At 46.6% G+C, this 20,380-nt stretch overlaps 1 protein-coding gene and 1 long non-coding RNA gene across 14 annotated transcripts in view; one reads left to right on the top strand and one right to left on the bottom strand.

The window, feature by feature from the left end:
- The window catches only part of MACROH2A1 (macroH2A.1 histone), a 74,266-nt gene that overhangs the window by 44,597 nt on the left and 9,289 nt on the right, over positions 1–20,380 (top strand). For 2 of the 13 annotated variants that reach the window (XM_037015877.2, XM_073221635.1), the window contains exons 5-8: positions 3,406–3,516; positions 10,847–10,946; positions 17,471–17,560; positions 20,005–20,179. In XM_037015877.2, the coding sequence (XP_036871772.2) occupies positions 3,406–3,516; positions 10,847–10,946; positions 17,471–17,560; positions 20,005–20,179 (476 nt within the window). Of the gene's footprint in view, positions 1–3,405; positions 3,517–3,897; positions 4,230–4,336; positions 4,483–10,846; positions 10,947–12,450; positions 12,591–12,664; positions 12,756–17,470; positions 17,561–20,004; positions 20,180–20,380 lie in introns of those variants that run through there. The other 11 variants (XM_037015879.2, XM_037015880.2, XM_037015878.2 and 8 more) reach the window with 11 other exon arrangements.
- LOC140846147 (uncharacterized) overlaps positions 20,116–20,380 on the bottom strand; it is a 194,461-nt gene continuing 194,196 nt past the window's right edge. The window contains exon 5 of the long non-coding RNA XR_012125067.1: positions 20,116–20,312. This is a non-coding gene — a long non-coding RNA (uncharacterized lncRNA). The remainder of the gene's footprint in view (positions 20,313–20,380) is intronic.

Genomic DNA, 20,380 nt, shown 5'->3' with positions numbered 1-20,380 from the left:
TTCTATGTAACAAGTTGTTTTCTCTCACTACTTTTAAGATTCTCCCCTTGTCTTTAACTTTAGACATTTTAGTTATAATATATCTTGGTATTAGGTTTCTTTCTTTAGGTTCACCTTATTTCGAACTCTCTGGGCTTCCTGGCAGGATTTCTTTTTTATGGATTAATAATATTCCATTGTAAATCTATAGATACCACATCTTCTTTATCCATTCATCTGTTGATAGACACTTAGTTTGTTTCTGTATCAGCTATTGTAAATAATACTGCTCTGAACATGAGGGTACAGATACCTATTTGACATAGTGTTTTCCTTTCCTTCAGATATATTCCCAGCAGTGAATTGCTGGATCATATGGTAGTTTTATTTTTAATTTTTTGAGGACTCTCCATATTGTTTTCCATAGTGGCTGCACCAATTTACAATATGGGGCAACAGCTTTGATGGAGGAGACCACAAGCAAATGAATCATTGCTGAAAATCAATGTATTAATTAGGGTAACATGCTAAACTTCATAACCTGGCTGCATAGGTGGCTGTTGACTTGTATTAGGGACAAAGGGGTGCTCACAGGGCTCCCTTCTCCCAACAAATCCAGCTCCAGTTCCCAGATGCCTGACATTCTATCAGGGCCTTCTCACCTCTTAAAACTCCAAGTGTCCTTGGGCAGAAGCACTAAATTCTTATCTACTTATTAACTGCATCCCATTCCCAAGCATTTGCTGAGCACCTACAAAGGTGTTTGCTGAGTAAAGCAGTGGTTTTCAAACTTTTTGTTTGCGTTCCTCCTAAAACAATTTTGAAAATTTTTGTATTTCACACATTTGAAATTTGACAGCTAAACTTTTTATAATAAATTTAAATGTTTGCAAAGGGTATAATTGTGGTATATAATAAATATTAACATTTAAAAAGAGAACTTTCATCACTCATTTAAGTAATCCGAAGAAATCTAAATACTGTGATTATTTCATATGCCATCATCATATAAAAAAATACACAGGCTCTTTTTTAATAGTTGGAAGTTTTATATTATTTTTCTCATTGAACCATTATTTACCTTTCATTTGCCCCACAAAATTTTATCCCAGTGTAACACATTTTTATGCTTGTACTATTTGATCAATATCTGCAACAAACATAATATACATAAATTAAATTTATTTTGAAAAAAGTTCTTGTGATCATAAAAGCACTTAAATTTTATGGATTCTACAGGATTGGATAACAGTCACATGTATTAATACTATGCAATTGATCAAAATGACCAGTACTTTACAAATTTTAATAACTATTAAAAACTAAAATTTTCTTGAAACTGTATCTTGTAATGGGATGGATGGAGATAGAATGTTTTCAGTTAACTTGAATATCCAAAGATGAATGTTAGATATTGCTAAAAAAAGTTTCAGCATGCTGTATTTTTATATTTATAGGTATAAGTGCCTGGAAAGTCTTGTTCACAAAAATAATTAAGTGGTAATAGAAAGGATTTTGTTATAACAATCTCACTCAATCCTCTGAGTTTTTTCCTCTAGTTATATGCCAACAATCACATAGTAATCTGTCATCAGTTTGTTTTAATAAATGTTTTATTTTAGAATTGTTTTAGATTTACAGGAAAGTTAGAGACAGTACAGAGGGTTCTGAGTGTCTCTCATCCAGTTTCTTGTTAACATCTTCCATGACCCTGGTATATTCATCACCACTAAGAACCCCGCATCAGTACATTACTGTCACCTACACTCAGTCAATCTGCTCTTTAATGATCTCTCAGCTGTTAACTCAATTTGGTATTTCTTCCATTTCGTTGAAAGCACAGAATTAAAAACATCTGACCTGCGAAAGGGTTTTGTCACCCAGCCTTTCCCTTTCTTGTTTCCTGCCTGGAAAGTATATCAAAAAAGGCTTTCCTAAGACTTACTGTGTAATTGTTGCTTATACCTGTTTCTCTTTCACTTGTCAGATCTGATATACTCAAAGTATTAGGAAAACTAAAATAATGATAATTTTAATATATTTTTGCTAATACCATATTTCTTGATAAAATGCTTTTTGACTTATTTATGAAAAAACTTTGGAGCTTCAGATTTCATTCATTTAATTTATGGAAAATGTTCCAGATTATTTAGCCATATAACTTTAAATGTCAAAGTAGTCCTTTTTGTTAAATGCATTCAGCAAAATTAGACCTTATTTTTCAACATGTGTAAAAAGTTAATATGTTAATGCATTTCAGTCCTAAATGAGCAAAGGCACCAGGCATAGGCCTTGTCCTGAGTTCACTGTCTATCTGTGTCCTGCAGGAAGGCACGGTCATCTGTGATCCCCGCCCCCCCACTTTCTTGATTTGCTCCCACCAGACCTGTCCTCAGGAGGGATGTACTTCCAATAATAACTGAGGGAAGGGAAAAGGTGAGGAATCTAAGCAAAAATAGCCATTGTTTCCACTGTCCTTACTCTGCAATATATCTGAATACAGAAAATCCCCAAATGAGCCAAAACAGCTATGTCTAATACAGACCTCATCGTTAACAAAAATACACAGGAGACTTGGAAAGATGTGCACCCTGCTCCCAAGGTGGCGAACCACACAAACATTCACTCTGGGGAGCGGAGGAGGGCGGCTGTACAGTGAGACCCAGCATGAAACCTGGATCACAGGAGTAGGCCACTCAGGGCAGATCAATTTTTAGGAAAGAGGACATGAGGAAGTTGAGGATCTGGGAATTCGTTAAACTTCTCTATACAACATCCCTTTGCAAGGCTCTTAGGAACCCCAGGGTACACATCCCTCAGTGTGAGTGATCCTGGGAAGAGGCCCAGGAATACTGAGATCCATGCCCACTGTGGAGTGTGGAGGTCCCCAGGGGGACAGATGGGCTGCCAACAGCCACCATATGGATCCCTCTGCATGGCTGCTTGTAATGAAGGAGGCTGGGAGGGCCTTACAGGGCTGGGGAGGGTTGGAGGGCTATGGTCCTTGTCTGCTTTTTTGGCTCTTTGAGAACTAGTGACTTACTTTGTTTTTCCCACCTCTGACTTGAATGGTATAGACATCTAGAAAGTGAAGACCCTCACTTAAGAGTACTCACTTGGTCTAAACTTATGAAAATGTTTCTGTTCTAAATTATCACTATAAAACTTTGCCTTTAAGTAGCTTTTTTTTTCTTAGATTATAAAGTGATAAAAATAGGATTTAACAATCTTCATAGAACTCTTGGACTTCAAAATAAGCCTGCATCCCCCACTCTGAGAAATGATAAGAACTGGTTGTGAATTAGTTTCCTGTTTCCTCTTGAATATTATGGGGAAAGCCTGTAAGCTGCCTCCCTGTTAGAAAAGTGCAGATTCATGTTGTCTGCACCTGTGTGGGCCTCATACTGACTCTTGTATTTGTATAAGAAGAAGCAGGGAGAAGTCAGCAAGGCAGCCAGCGCAGACAGCACGACCGAGGGCACGCCGGCCGATGGCTTCACAGTGCTGTCCACCAAGAGCCTATTCCTTGGCCAGAAGGTAGGCAGACGTGCAGCCTCGGTCTGCTTGTGGGCCCTGGGACAGATGGGTACAGGCCACTGCCACCAGCAGGGAGGCCTGGGGACTCCCAGAGGCCACTTTGACCTCGTGGGTGTGGGTGCAGAGAGTGGGCGGCAGGGGCTTCAGAAGGGGCCTCATGGAGAGTCATGGCAGGCGTGTGAGGGGAGAGGGGAGGTTGGTGAAGAGGGAAAGCCGTTCCTGTTGGGCGGTCAGGACACCCCAGGTTAGTCTGCGCAAAGAGCTGCTTTTGTGGGATAACCTGGTCATGGTACAGCACTGCCCAGAAAAACAGCCAGAAGACAAAATTGGGTCCTGGAAACGGAGCAGCCTAGCAGGCAGCCCACGCGTTGTTCCTTGTAGGCCCTGAACACAGAGCCCTGACCCGGGAGGCAGGATTGTTCCTAGAGGCACGTGACCAAGCCACCTGATGACTCCTCCAACCAGTCCTTGGTTTTAACCACGGGCAGTATATTTTCAGCCGCCCCAGTGATGCAGCTTTGCCAGGACGCCATGGTTTTGTAAAAGATTATTTACTTTTGTTGAAAATAAAAATGATGCAAAGGCTTTTAAGACCTGAGAATGAGAGTTAATTAATACTCCTCTGGTAGCACCAGACAAAGGGGTGGAGAGAGAGGGGAATTAAACTTAATTTTTTTATCCTACATTAAAAATAAATAAATAAAGGTCGCAAATTTGACCTTTCATGTAAATTGTGTTTAAGTTTGAGTGTGCTTAACAATTTGGATCTGAAGCTGCATCATTTTTAAGATCTCACCATCAGTTTTCTTTTGCATCTCAGTGACCCAGGCCTGCCCACGCCATGGTGGGCGCTCCGTCTCCCCTGTGCCCTCTTCCAGCCTGTGCTCAGGCTCTCATGACGCAGTTCCCGTGGCAGACTCTGTGTTCCAGCAAATAACCATTACAGTTTACATTTTATAACCATTATCTGTATTTTGTATGCATTTTTCAAGGGAAAAAATAAGCAGCACTAGCTGTCATCTTAAGGTGTCTGGGGCTTTGAAAGTTTTTGTTGAAAATATTTTTCACTAATTAAAAAAATTTCAACTCAGCAGTGAAGGCAACCACCTGGGTCTACGTTCGCACCCCTTAACATGTCCTTTGGGTAATATACTGAAAGTTAATGTGACCTGTCATCCAAATTGCTCCGGTGTGAACTCAAGTGTGAAAACCCCTGCTATTTAGGACTAGCTCCAGTATGCTTTCGGTCCCTAATGTAGATGATTAGCCAGGGCTTGGAAGCCCATAAAGCAGGTAGAACAGTTTAGCCCCTGGGGCCACCCTGGCTCCCACTCCTTCCCCCATCCCGCCCTTGGGGGCCCTGACCCTGGCCTCTCTTTCCCTGTGTTCTTGCCACCTCCTGCTGGCTATCCCAAAGCCAACCTCAGATCTGAACTCCTCACATACTCAAATATTTCCAGTACTCCCAGTATTGAAATACTAAATACTTCCCAGAGAGGAGCCCTCAGCCTTACAAATGTCCATGTGCAAATGGAGATGCCCTTCATGATCTTGGAGCTGCAGCCTTGAGTGGGCATTGCTGCATGTGCGCCCTGGCAGGGAAGCGGCAAAGGCTACAGACCTTGCTGGGCTCTCTGTAACCAAGCAGTGCAATCCTCTCTACTGCCTTGGGGACATCTGATCGCAGGCCTCAGGACCAAGGCCACAGACAAAAAGTACCAGAAAGGACAAATCCAGCTAATACTGACTGTACCTGGTCAGGGTTGAGGAGGGGGCAGTCCAAAATGCTAGAGAGAAGTATTGCTACTCTATAGTAATTTACAGGCATGTCATCTAGTGTTATTTAAGAAAGGAAGATGGGAGAAGTTTGACAATGAAACTAATGAGCCTGTTTGACATCTTGACTTTTGGAAGGAGAATCTGAAAGGAGTGGTTGAGCTGGAACCCAGTGTAAAATGATCAAGAGTTAGAGAAGGGGCTGAGTGCAGACCCAGACAGACGACCTCCTGCCGTTTCCCTATCGTGCAGTTAAGTGTTAGTGGTGAGAGCAAAACACCAAGTCCTTCATGTTAAATGTGCTTCCAGCTTAATGACCCACGACTCATACATCCAGGACAGGGTACCCCAAGTTCAGCACCACAGGTGCCCTTTAGCAGAGGAAATTGCATATACCCAAATGTGGTGTCACAAAATAAAGTGGCATGCCAAGTCAGCCTGAGCACCACTGTTAGAAACTAGCATGTAGCAGGCCTCTCAGGAACCCTGTGCCCCTACAGCATAAGAGGGACAGGGCGTTTATAGTTCAGAACATTATTCTGAAGCAGTACTTTCTGGTCCTTTATTGGCTATGACTGTCGGGTGGAATTCATGGCAGATAGTGCAAAAGGGGCAGGAGTTACAAAACTGACACACGGATTTTTATACAAAGCACATTTAAAAATGTCATTATTACAGGCCTTAATTCTTACTTGGATTTTAGGCAGTGCTTCAAAAAGGGTACTTTAGAGTGATGACTGTATGGTACCCTGTGTTCTGTGAATCTAATTTTTCCATCTGTGGAGTGAAACCAGTGCTTGGATATTACAAGCCAGCTGAGGTGGAGAAAGGTGACACCATTCTTGCTACAACACTGGAAGCACCGTCGCTATGCTACTCACAGGAGAGGCTGGCCCAGGGCTTCGGATCCTGAGATCAAATTGTTGATGATGTATTTCACATACTGAAGTCTCAGGAGGAATTGCCCTCATTACTCTATGATTTTACCCCATTCTATACACATTGTACTGCTTTTAAAAAGAAAATAGTGCTCTAGATCTGAATCAACCAAATGTTTTTGCTCCATGGTTCAAAGGAGATTTGCAGCCTTCTCAGAGATTTTAAAACCTGATGGTTTTATTTCCAAAACCCGTTCCTGTGTATTTCTATAACTCTGTGTCGGTAGCAGTGGGTGGCTCAGGCTTCCTTGGTAGGGCCAGGATTACAGGCAGTGTGGGGAGCGCATGGGTGGGCACATGCCTCCCAGAGCATCAGGATTGCCACCGCAGCCCTGAACGTCTCTGAAGACCAGGGCAGCCTACCACAGGGTTTCTTTCTCAGGTCCAGATGTCCTACTCCCAGGGGCTGGAAAACTTGGAGGGAGGGAGCCCTTGAGGCAGCAGTGGGGAGGGCAAGACTGTCACCCACCTGTACTATGCTGGCGATTGGCTTCTAAGACACTTTAGGAAAACTGGCAAAGCTACGACAAGGGGTCACTTGGCTCCTGGTCCTTGACAGTGCCACATGTGTCCTTATCTTTGTGTGACACATTCTAGCCTGAAGTCCATCCAGATACTACACCAGGCCTGAGGCCTCTGAGGGACTTCAGGCTGGGGATGCATGCCGGGTGGGCAGCATAGCACAGATAAGGGAGCCCCTGCATCCCATAAACAAGGGCAGGAGAGGGCCCAGAGTGAGCTACAGAGAAAACACGGCTGTCTGTGGGGAATTAGGACAGTTCTATGGAGGACATTATCCTTTGCATCCTCCTCCATTAAAGTGGACTTTAGGGATAGGAAAAGAAGTGCATTTCATGCGGCTAGCACAGGGAAGTAAGACTGGCCAATCTTCATCCTTCCTTGTCTGTTGTAAGGGGGTGAAGAGGCACCACCATTTGACAGTTATAAGCTAAACTCAACATATCATTCAGATAATCTTTAAGGATCACTTTAATGTCCTAAAATTCTATTTCTGATCATATGTAAAGTAAAAAAAAAAAGATGGTACTATTTCCTGTAGCCAAGTAGGTCATGTCAAGGCAGCCCTGATGCTGCCTGCCACAGGCTCCTTCCCTACCAGCAGGCCACCTCCTTCCTGACCTGCCTTACGCAGTGGGTGCCAGCCTTCCTTCAGGGATGGCCAGTTTGGCTCTGAGCCGCCTCAGCTTTCCAAGCCAGGCCTAGAGCCCGGTTCTGGAGCTCTGGCAATCCCATTAGCCCTGCTTTAAGGAAAGGGCTTCATCTCAGTTATGGCAAGATGTGTGGTGCTCATTCCAGCTCCATTTGTGTGCCGACAGAAACCTGAGCACTGTTGTAGGCATTGCATGGCACTCGTGTGGGAGGCACCCACTGTCTGCCTTTGAGGAGCTTCCACTCAGATGAAGTCACATCATGAGGAGGGAACGTGGGCACAACCACTACGGGGAAGACCTGGGCACTGTAGACATCAGAGGCTGGCTATGGCAGAGCCAGCTGAGGTGGGGAATCTGGTCCCAGTGGTGGAAGGGATCTTGAAACACACTGGGCTGAGCCCCCTTCTCCCAGCTCCATAGCCACGTATGACCCCCTTCTGCTCTATAACTGGCAAAACCCTTTGTCACTCTCTACTACAGCCAACAGTCTTCACAAATATTCTGAATTCCCCATGCTGTGCTTTAAAACTTAGTTTTCCATCTTCCCAATGATGGGACAAAGAAGCAGTCACCTCATTCAAGTTCCAAAACCATTAATGACCCTCTTCCCTCCTGGAAACTTAGACTAGGGAATTTTACAGTTCCCCAGAGATCTGACTTCCCAGGCTACACCTACACGTACCCCTGCTCTGCCTGTGTTTCAGACCACTCCATGCCCCTTTGGCAAGGAGACCCAGTTGGATTGGACCCTGGGTGGGGGGTGCCCTGGAACCTCCGAGGATTGGGCATCCGTCCTGGCCCTACCACCCCTATTCGTGTGTGTCCACTGGATAGCAGGATCTTTTCGAGCATGTGACTACATGGCCCATTTACACCCTGTGCTCATGGGTTTTCTTCTCCTGTCCAGGAGAGCTGCTTTGTTCAGGAACATTTCACCACTGGCTTCTGCCCACTGGTCCAGGCTGCCCAAGCCAAGTTGATTACCATTTGTCTTTCCAAAGTGCCTGAAGCAATTTGTCCCCTCCCCTCCACATTCTCTCTCAACCACACACACACACACATGACCACACAATTTATAGTCCAGAGGATTTTTTTAAAGTATATAATGTATACACTTCATAGCAGCAAAAAGTGTTTTGTGGCTCAGCCCCTGACGCTGAAGACATGCTGAGCCTGGTGCACAGCAGAGCATAGTTTGAAAGTCAACACGCAAATGTGAGCGAGAGTGAAACAGCACTTGGTTTGCTGGGGGTTCTCGGTGCTTCCAAGAGCCAAGCCCCACTATGGTCACAAGGAAAGTGATGAGTCCAGAGGCAGCTGGGACTTTTCCAAGGAACTTGAGTTCTCTTTGCAGCCACTCCCTTGCCTCAGCAAAGCCCTGTAGCCCCTCAGTTTCCCCAGAGCCCGGTCCCCAGACAGAGTCAGACAGCTCTGGGGTCTTCCTGGCTGAGCTGAATCAGAGCCTATGGAAATAGCTGATTTTCCAATGAGGCATTTCTGAATAGAAATCCAGAATTATCTCCACAACTGGAAAAAAGTGTAAATCTTAAGGATTTAAGCGTATATGGTTTTGAACAAAAAAGAATTCTCATAGATGTCTTGAAAGTATGCACAGCCATACCAGAAGTGAAATGTTTTTCCCTTTTTCTCCTTTTCTTTTCTCCCCTAACAACCTCCTGCCACTTCACATAGTAGGAAGTTATTTTGGAGGGTTGGTGGGGAGGGGGCAGAGACTATTGGCTTAATTTGAGTTTTTATAAACAGCTTTGTTTGAAGTCACATGATATCATAACCAAGCCCTTTACCTTGTCAGAACTATACTGAACATTTGCCTTATCCTGAGACCCCCCAGGCTGTGCCCAGCCACACCCCTTCTCCCTGAGTGCCCCAGTTTGCTCCTTGGCCCTGATGCTGTCTCTCTTCTCCACCTCTGTCCTGTCACCAGGCTCCTGCACTTCACCCCCAGTGGACTTCCTTAAGCTTCAGGGATGTGGGTGGCCCCTAAATTGCCCTGCAGTGCTAGGAACCACAGCCCAGAAAGTGCAGGCGGAGAAAACTCTCTTGGAGTCCTAACTAAACATGACCAGATTCATTTCCACAATCACTCTAACACAAAGGATGACTTTTAGTCTAAGCAGGTCCCTTTTTTGAGAATCTACAAATGGCTTTCAGGAATCAGAAATGTGGATTTATATTTCTGATACTTACAGAGTGTTGAGTTTTTTGTTTTCAATAAAGTGTTTGGCCCCAGAACTTCAATGACTTGTATCTCAGAGGCCAGGAACCTCTCTGTCCAGCATCTGCATGGGGCCTCTCCTCAGAGTGAGCCCCTGGGCAAGGCCCCTGCCCTGCAGGCCCCTGTGGGCTGTGCCAACACTTCCAGCCTGGATCACAGTTGGTCCTGGGCACCAGCATCTCTGGAGGCTGCTTAGGATTGCCCTTGGCTGTAGCTGTTAGGAATTCATATCCCTGAAGAATGAGCATCTTCACTGAGAGACAAAGATGAGCAAGAGCTTTGCTGCAGGCACTGTACATAAGAACAGGAAGGAGGCAGTGGTGGACCTGGGCAGTAGTCGTGGGCCAGCTATTTCCCCATGCCCCCCCCCGCCCCCCGCCTCCCAGAGCTTGAGCTAGCCCTCAGGGCTCCTCGCATACCCAGGGTTGCTGTGGCAACCGAGTAACAGTGGGGAGGGGGCATTCAGTGTCTCTTCAGAAAGGGCCTATTGGTTGTGTACTCCTAAAACTCACTCCAGAAAAGTGCTCAACCCATTGGACCTCAGAGTACTCGCACTAACAAACTGAGAGCAGTTTAAAAGATACATTGTCTTGCTATAGAAGTGCTGCTTCTCTTTTTGGGTTTCACCAGAACTTCAGCACTACGTGAGTAATAGGCAGTACCATCAGATGTTACTGAGCAACAGACTGCCGAGCAGGCAAGGGAGCCAGCCAGCCAGTGGTCACGGGGACGGGGACAGCCTTCGGAGGAGAATGGCAGAGCCAGTAGGGGTTTGCCCAAGGCAGCTAGGACTTGTGCACCGCCCTAGTGCCCAAAGAAGAGCATGGTCACACACACCCGACCCCGACCCCCAGCCCAGCAATGAGTACCCTGATTCTGGGTCCTCAAAGCTGCTTTACTTTGGCCCCCAGCTCACAAGTTCTTTTAAAGGGAACTGGATCTACCAGCCCCACGTGGCCTAGGCCTCCCTTGTGCCCCAAGCATCGCGCAGCAGGTGCTGGACCCTCAGCCTAGCTTATTTCCTTGCGGCATCCAGAGCAACACTTGTCTTTTACTGGAGATGGATTTGTTTTAGCCAGCGACTCTCTATTCCCCTTTGTGCCCAGAGCACTTGGATTGCCCGCTGCCCCTCACCTATATCCCAAGGCTCCCTTCTCTGTGACTTCCCGGCTGTCCTGTTATTTCCCACCTCATGCTTTTCTTTTCAGCTGAACCTTATTCACAGTGAAATCAGTAATTTAGCCGGCTTTGAGGTGGAGGCCATAATCAATCCTACCAATGCTGACATTGACCTTAAAGATGACCTAGGTAATTGGGGATGGGGTTTGGCACCACCAGCTGTCAGATGAAAAGTTATGGAACCCAGAATTTAGGTCTTTCATCTTCTCAAATTTAAGATAGTCAAGCCAATTCCCCAATCCAAGACTAACATTCGAGTGTAGACGTTGGATGTCTACTTACTCCAAGCCATTCCAAATGAAAACAACCTGATGATGGTGCATTAAGTGTGATTGGCCGCTTCTCCCTGATTGTGAATATATCACCATCTAAATTCTCTTCCATAATGATCACACTGATTGCTGGTTACTTGGGAGGGATTATTTAAAATGTGTTTTTTTTTTAGAACTGAAAAATCTCAGGAAACTACAAAATGATAGTTTCTCCATTTAAGCCTTAATGACAGATGACACTCAAAGAAAGCACATAAAAAGGGAGATAACTAAACTGCATCAGAATGTCATCAAGCTGTCTTTAGCCCACCAGCAAATTGATTTTCCCCAAATTTGCCACCTACTGTCCCTTCCTCAATTTTTTCCACAACTGAAAACAGTATATGACTGAGTGCCACCTTCATGGATTATTTGGCTAGAGGATGATATTAAACAGAAGGGCAGTATCTTCCTGAGCAAGTTGCTACAGAGGAAAACTCTACCCAGAGCCGTGGTGTCTCCCTGCTCAGGAGGGTGGGCAGGGCAGTTCAGGGCAAGCTGAGAGGTACCCCTCAGGTGTCCCACGCTGTGGCTTCATCTGTGCATAGAGGAACTGTCAGCTCAGGGGCGCAATAAAGGTTCTTGTCCTGCTAGCTGTGAGCCTTGCTAGAGACGGCGGGCGAGCAGATGCCCACCAAGGCAGCCTCTCGCCTAGTGCCAACCTGCATATGTTTCTGTGCCTTTAGCCCCCACCTTCAGCTCCCTTCAGAGGGCAGATGTCCTCATTCCAGAACCCAGGCCTAGCCCACACAAACTGGGTGTAACAGTGGGCTGAAGACACGGCATCTGGGACTCAAAAATGTCCTGCTTGAACTGGTTTTCCAACTGCCTATACACATACTTTCTTAAAAACAAACAAACAAACCATAAGCTAGAAAAAGCAAGGATCCTAACTAAAGTACCTTTTATATGTAAAATACCTAAAGTAAGATGGACTAGAATAAGAGGCAAGCTCGGCAAAACATTTTGACCCTTTGAGGGGGAAAAATAAAGGCAGTCCTCTATGCATGCCTTTACTGTTCTCTCCATTTTCAAGAGATGCCCCTTGAAGGTAGACAGAGCGGTGAACGTCGCAAGAGTGAAAGTCCAACTCTGAAAGTTGAGTGCTGCCAGCAAAATGGAGAAACTTGTTGTTTTGGTTGGCCTGAGAGTCCACGTTTTTTTTAAAAAGAGATGCCATGTTTTAGTAGCCTTCTCAGTGGGGTGCCAGTTTTACAGGGTTTTGCAAAGTCAAATGGGGCATTCGTTGTTTTGTTATTTCTTTTAACCTTTGGAAATGATCTCATGTGTGTGTTTCTCTTTTTTTGGACTTGCCATTCAAGTGTTTAATTCAAACATGTCCCATCTGATCTCCCTCCTCCTCTCCTCTCCTCACCCCCACCCACACGTGCGCACCCTTCGTGGACTGATTGCCCCTTTGGCTCATATGTTGGAATCGACCAGGTAGGCCGGCCCCACCACTGGGGCATTAGTAACTGTGCCTGTGCGTGGGTCTCGGTCCAACACAGTTGATATACATTTGTTTACCTGTTATAGTTGCAAGTTGTACAGGCTGACATTGCCTCGATCGACAGTGATGCTGTCGTTCACCCGACAAACACTGACTTCTACACCGGTGGTGAAGTAGGTAATGCCTAGCCGGGTGCTGCCGAGTGTGTGTGTGCATGGTCAGTCGGCCGCCGCAGACAGCTTGATACTTTGACAGCTATGCAGGGCTGCATTCATTTCACACTTCCAGCTGTCCTGACCTCCCCAAGGTCGACCTTCCCAAGGTCTCCCATCCCCGGGTTGTGAACTAGAGAAACACCAGCTAGCAGTCAGCCGGGGCGCATCATGCGGCTCGCAAATGGGCACACTTCTGGTTTGGAAACTGGTTCAGCAGGAGCATTTCTTCATTTGCTCCATGAGGTACAGCTTTGTTGGAGACTTGGGTTAGCACTTGATTTCAGCTGCAAGAGGGGTGCAGCCAGAAGGGCCAAGAGGAATGCAAGACCATTTTCGTGCCCTCTGTGGATCATACACACACAATACCTGTGCATGGGTCTCTGTTCCCCACATCTTTGTGTCAGAAACATGCTCATTTCTGCAAATGGCCTTAGAGCCTCTGGTGCACACAGAGGCACTTTTAAACACTCTCCCACACTCAGGAGTTCTCATTCTGATATGGTGTCCCTAAACCACTGTTGAGAAACACTCTCCCAGGCCCAGAAAGCCTCTTCCGTTCCCTGAGCAGCTGACATGCACCATCATTTGGCTTCTGGCACTGAATAGCTGGGGGTGACGTGAGGCAGAGCTTTGGGGCTGCCGAAGCAGGGGCTGCAGACGGCTGCAGAAGCGCCAGGTAGTGCCCTACTTTAAGAATATGCTGAGGAGGTACCCAGGTGTGATGGCAAAAAGCACAGGCTTGAAGCCAGGTAGCAGGAATGAATCCTAACCTTACCATTTACTGGGTATGGGGCCTGGGCAAGTCCCTTAATTTCTCGAGGCCTCAGTTTCCCTCTCTGTAAAATAGTGGTAGTATATGAGAATTACTTGTATTAAATAATGTAAGAAAGCACCTTGTTTAATACCTGGCTTATGCTTGGTCCTTACTGTATGGTCTGGCTCTCATGACTGTATGTGATTTTTACAGTAGATGTGCTCATCCCAAGAGCAACCGTCTGAGTGTAGACTTAAACAACAGCTTCCAGAGAGAAGGGACACGTTTCTAGTGAGGCCGAGAGTGAAGTCATCTTGAGGAATGAGGCTATCAGGATTTTCTTGGGTGTCCTGGACACTGGAAGTGCAACAGCTTAGCAATCTGTGGCTGTCCAGCACTGTTCAGTGTCACTAGCAAAGCCTCCTGTTCAGTCTGCCCCAGCCCCTGGGATCTGGGCTAATTGCTCTCCTGGGCATTGATTTCGGACATGGTTGGAGAGACAAAATGGATGGAAAGTCAGGATTCCCCAAGTCGGCCTGGCCCAAATGGAATCAGGCTGCAGGCAATTAAAACAAACTCCTCTTTCACAAGATTTTGAGAAGTTTAAGAGCTCCTAAGTCAGGCAGCTTAAGAGGAAGATACTTCCTTTCTTACCCAAATGAAAACTTGATGGGAGAAAAGTACTTATTTGGAGGAAAACAAATAAACAAACAGCTAAGGGCTTATCTTTCCACCAGGAGTGAGTGACTAAGGCCTGGGTTCATCCTGTCATCCAGGACTTTTGGTGAAATGAAAATTAGGAAACTCCTTGGGCAAAAGTACCTCACCCAGGCCGAGGGAGAAGAGAAAGTGGCCGCGGAAGGCACGTGTTCAGAGGGATCGGCCATGCCTGGACACAGGCTGGGAGCCGGCCAGGCCCAGAGAAGAACCAGTCCTTCCTGAACTGTAGTCAGAACTGGTCTTCTTGAAATGATGACCGTGCTAATAATGCCTTTCCCTCTGATGTTTGCCCTTGACCCACTGATGTGCACAGGGTAGCTGGATCACCCTTGGTGACATCTAAGTAACTGGGTCCGAGAGCTTGCCCAGAGTCACACTGCACGTCACCCTCTGACACTGTCACAGCTGGGAGAAGCCTCAGCAGGGTCAGACAGCCTGACCAGCCACGGAGCGACGTCTATGCCAGGACCAGAACCCAGGTCTTCCAAAGCCCACCTCAGTGCTTTTTCTCAGTGAACCAGTCCAAACTAGTACTGAACCCAGAAGTCATTTAAAATGCCAAAAACAATGATAAACCAGATTTATCCATGGTCTCAATTGGGTCCAGCTCCCACCTGGCTGTGTGAGAGGGAAAAGAGGAAGCTAGGAAGTAATCACTCTGTGTCCCCTATTTGTGGAATTCCTGAGTCCCAAGACCGCTGGAAGAAGGAATGCTAGTGCAGGAATGCTTAGCCCCAGGGGTTAACTCTTTCCCATCAAAAGTTCTTTCTAACAGTGAAATAGACCACAGGCTTAGCCTGACATTTGTCCAAGCCTAAATTTTTGCTTAGGCTGTTTTGAACACTGATACTTATGCCTGCTTTCTAAGCATGAAATAATGTTCTTGTTCTTATGGGAGTAACACATGTTTATGCTTGGGGGCAAATAAGCCAATTGCTTTATGATTAACCCTGAAGTTAAGCCTAAAAAGCAAGAGTCTTACATTAAGAGTGTTGACAATACACTTGACATGGGCCTGTTTCTTGTTAAAAAGTACACGTGTGTCTACATGAACATGTGCATACATATGTGTGTGTAGGAGTCAAGTCCTGACTGGGTTGATTGCCTGCAATCTAAGGTTCAGTTTTTAAGTTTGGGAAATGCATTAAGTGTATTTTAACCTGCAAGTTTCACTTCTAATTAAAGCAAGATTTAATTATAAGTAAAAATTTTAAAGTAAACACTCTTCCTAAGATATAACACCTTTTATTATAAGTCAGCCCATTTTCTTAACATTTTATATTTAGAAAGGAGTTGGTGGTATGTGCTAATACAGTACTGATTTTATTTAACTTTCCCAATTTCTCAGTTCTCCCCCAAAGACTAGATAAGTTAGAGAATGCGGACCCAAATAGTTCCGCCTAGCGTGTACTTGTTTCTCTCCCTCAACCTGGAGAATAGCGTAAAAGGGAAGGCTGGGCAACTGGGCAGCAACATTTGGGACCCAGTGGATTCAGATTCGTTTTTCCCAGTTGTGTGAATATTTTGGGTGAACCTGTAATCGGGCTTCACTCACCTGAGTTGTATCCGCAAAGTCCCCACTGCCTGGCAGGTAGAATTGAGTCCCGCAAGCCCACTCAGCCACCGTCTCTGACGCTGAACTTTTGTCAGGAACACACAGCAGCTCCAGCTGCTGCCATAGCAGGTAATGGTCTGGAGTGGATGTGTTTCCCTCCTGACACATCTGCCATTTAAAGCCTACCTTCCTGCTTCCCAAGGCATTGGAAGGCACGCAGGCAGCCTGGACTAATGACGAGGGACCCTGGCTCCTACTTCAAGGGTCCCAGCTTAATCTCTCTCTGAAAGCCGGTCCTTCTGTTAGTTGAGAGCACCTTGTGGGTGACAGCCCACTGGTCACATTCATTCGTGCACCCCAGACTTGTTACAGTGGGGTGGCTAACAGGTCAGTGTCTGCCGTTAGCCCTGGTGCTGTCTCATATGGGGCAGTGCCTGGCCCTCTGCTTTTCCTTCCAGACACTTTCTGGGGTGGGTTCACCCCTCCAGAACAAGCATGCAAGTAAGGCAGGTCTCTCCAGGGAAGTCAGACCTAGTCATTACGGGGAATCCAAAGAGAATTTGGGCTGGTGCACTCCGATGCACCCTGACCATCATACCAAAATGTGCCAGGTGCACCTTGAATTTTCCAAGACAAATGGTGAATCTTAAGGGGAGTATTTTATCCTCTCATGAGGAAAAGTACTTTAAAATGTGCAAAACTGAGGAATCAGAGCTTAAAGAAGACTGAGACCCCATTCTGGTCAAACTTTAAAAGATATCGTCCCTCACTTAAGGTGCTGCTTTCTGTCCCACATGAGGCATTTGACCCACAGACCTTATCAGATGTTGGCAATCTTAGTTTGGGAACTTGGCTTTCATAGCAGGAGTTGATCACCTGATTGAAGAGGAAATGTTCCCCACCAACACTGGATTTTATTTTTTAAGTCTGGTTCTGAACAGTTGGTTGTCTTTCTTTCCAAGCTTTTATGTCATACAAGCTCATCTTTAAGCTCTGCTTCTGATGTTGCTCTCCTTTACCTAAAGTGATTCTGAATCATTAGTGTGATTAAAGAAATATTGTCTGAGGCCATTTTTTTTTTGTATTTGCATATGATGCCAAAGCTGCAAAACAGGAACTAAGCGTGGTGACAGTGCTGGTCCAAGGTCAGACCTGAGTGCTTTCTTTCTGGGCCTGCTGCCAAGAGGAGAGCTGGCTGCGTGATGGGAGCATGGCATGCTTCTTCTGAAACCTCTGTATTTGGGGGTTCTCCCCAGACAGAGAAGAAAACCCAGGGGAGACATCAGCCTTGGAAGCCAGCATGGCCTGGTTTCTCATGCCAACGAAAAGCACGCGGGACGGGCATGCTGGCAAAGAACAGGCGTCTCCCTCGCATCTCTGGCACGTCCAGGCTCACCCTGACTCACGCCCAAATGAGGGGCAGCAAAGACAGCTCGGTGAAACCAGTGCCAGAGTGGCAATGGGCCATGGCAGATCCCTTCTAGATTTCACTTTTCTGACTCAGCCAAGGCTTGGTTCCTGTTTTACAGCCATATGGAAATTTAGCGGGTCAGATCATTTGAAGTATGTAATCACCTGACATGCTAAGTATCTGTGTGTGCCCTGAAACACAGGAATGGCAGTCTGACCTCACCCTGTCCTTGTCTAGGAAACACGCTGGAGAAGAAAGGTGGCAAGGACTTCGTGGAGGCCGTTCTGGAACTCCGGAAAAAGAGCGGGCCCTTGGAAGTAGCTGGAGGTGAGGGGGGACGCGCTGTGTCTACCTGGGTGTGGCACACGCAGCCTCAGGGAAGCCGTTTTATGGGGCAGTGTGGGCTTCAGAGGTACATGGCACTGTGAGTCTCTCTGAGAGGAGGAAGAGCCCGTAGGCTTTAAAATGTAGACTTAACCACATGCACGTTGTCAAGGGAGCTTAAGGATCGAGGAAATTGCATTTCCAATTTTTTTATGACTTAAAATAGCTTCTGAGTGTTTAATGACTGGACCTCAAATTTTAAGGAATTACAGAAACTGAGTTTGGCAAACCTAAGAGCTGAGAATCCCAGATAGTGGTAATGAACCATCTGTGGACCTGCCGGTGAGAGATGCAGATTAATCATGTTCATTCTGTTTAACGGGAAAAGTACCAAGACATATTTTTCCTTTGCCAATTACACCTTTTCCGATACCAGGAGTAAGAAAATAGCCTAGAATCTGAGGTGGGGAGGGAGAGCTGCTAAGGAGTAAGTAGAGGCAGGGTGTTCTTACTGCTGCCAGCCTGGGTTTCGGGGGGCTTCCTGAGACGGCGGGGTAGGGCCCAGCTCACCCCGCCAGCTGTGCAAGGACTGGCCAGTTTCTTTGGGATCAGGTTTTCTTTTCTTACTAGATGGTCCCAGTGTCCATTCTGTCTTTCAAATCCTGTTTCTAAAATGAATCTTAATATGAGCATCAACACTTCCTACGTGAGGTCCACACAAGCCCTCTCTCCGAGGCGTACCCCAAACCTTACCCCGGTGACTACACATAACCTCCCAATCCTGGGCTGGTCACAGGGCCTGGTGGGGATACGAGGGTGGCATACCCTTTGCTGAGCTGTGCCTTCGACCTCTGGCCGGCCAGTTCTGTTTTGCCTGAAAGGGGAATGGCACTGCGGTGTGGTACAGTTATCAAGCTCATAGGCATTTCCACCGAAGTCCACAGTGAACAAGGGAGGGTACACACAGCACTGACTACCCAGCCAGGGGCTCCTGGTCATTCTTGAGCCCCTTCCCAGTACCTCTATGTGCCAGCCCAAGTGCTCAGCTTGAGGGGTAATGCAAGGTGGCCCTGGTGCTGTCATACACCAAACTCAGCTGGAGACACCTGTCACAGCTGATGCAAACCCATTAGATTTAGCATGGCTAAGGATGCTTGCCTGTTGTAATAAGACATTTTGTTCTTGATATTATGATCTATTTTAGAAAATATTTTATCATCCTTGTATGTTAAAAATATTTTAAAACAAGCCCCTACTCCACTGTCCAAAGATAATCACTGTTGTCTCTTCCAGTCTTGTCCCATGCACAGTGTAGCACTGCCCTCTCCTGTGGACAGCCCAGTGAATTAAAATCCCCAATCTCAGGTTTCTATAGGTCAGCACTTCAGCCCAGAGTTCTCGAACCTGTCGTGAGCAAAGCTAAGACTCAGACCTCTTAGCACAGAGCTATTTCTACCACACCATGAGACTCTCTCCACAAATCACTCTTTGCTAGTATTTGCTAGTGACACAGCCTTCACAACCCATCCCCTGAGGACGGTCAGCCCTCACAAAACAGGTTTAGGAAACGCTCGGTCAAACAAACCAGTTTGGGTGTCTTTCTGTGGCAGTGGTGTGGAGACCTTAGTGTGTCCCTGTGTGGCAGGATGGCCCACGGCACTGAGCAAACCTGCTGGGCCAGGACCACTGTCTGCATTGTACCTTTTGGGACGGGAGCCCTGGAGCGTGCTCTGGGAGACACCAGGCTGGCTTGTTGTGTCTCCTGGTGGGTAGCACACCCAAGGCCAGTGTCTTTAGATCTGACAAGGGGCACAGAGTGAGAGTGAGCCTGGAGATGTGGAACTAGAAAAAGGCTTCTCTGCTAGGAAAAGAAAACAGCCCCATCCTAAAGAAAAGCAGTCTGATTATTCTGTCAGAACTAAACAGGGTCAGTTAGTAAAGGAGAAGAGAGCACCAGAGATGCCAGGGTGGTTGCTTTCCTAATAATTTTATCCTGCATCATGTCTAGGACATTTATAAATATATAATAATGATCTACACATAAGTCCACTTGAAGAAAGGGGGTTGGAGACCCCGAAAGACAACCTGAGGCTCCAAGCACTGACCAAAGTAGACCATTAAGGCTCTGACTTCTGGGACGGTAGAGAGAGGGCTCACTACAGTCTTGGCTAAAATTCATGGTGGTGATGCTTCCTAATGCCAGCTTTCCAAGGGTCAAGGGTCAGCCTTGACGTCTTCTCTGAGTTAGAAGACCATTCATCACTTCCTGCCTCGAGCTCACAGTGGCATTATAGCATGGCAGGCAGCCGTGGCCAACTCCCTGGACACAGGCCCTCGGAGGGCCCAGGAAGACGGGCAGTAGCTGGGCGGGGAGCCTGGGTTTGGCATCTTTTGTCATGTGCTTTGCAGAGGGATGGAACTCACTGTTCCTGTCTCATCCCCTCCAGCTGCTGTTAGTGCCGGCCATGGCCTGCCGGCCAAGTTTGTGATCCACTGTAACAGTCCAGTCTGGGGTGTGGACAAGTGTGAGGAACTTCTGGAAAAGACAGTGAAGAACTGCTTGGCTCTGGCAGATGATAAGAAGCTCAAGTCCATTGCATTTCCGTCTATTGGCAGCGGCAGGTAAGGGCACACAGCTTGTTACTGTGTCAGTCATGGATGTATTTCTCTGCATGCTGAGCCTGTACTTGTGGAGCTCTGAGTGTGTGCAGGGTGAACAGAGCCACTTTCAAGCACTTTCCTTCATCGAGAAGCCCTAAGGCATGAGAGAGGGAAGAATACAAATGTAAGCAATGGTGAGGGACAGTTGGAGAGACATGCTGA

The sequence above is a fragment of the Manis javanica genome, chromosome 14, assembly GCF_040802235.1.
Source record: "Manis javanica isolate MJ-LG chromosome 14, MJ_LKY, whole genome shotgun sequence".
Lineage (NCBI taxonomy): Eukaryota > Metazoa > Chordata > Mammalia > Pholidota > Manidae > Manis > Manis javanica.
The sequence above is the reverse complement of the archived record's forward strand: the minus strand, read 5'-3'. Positions and strand labels throughout refer to the sequence as shown.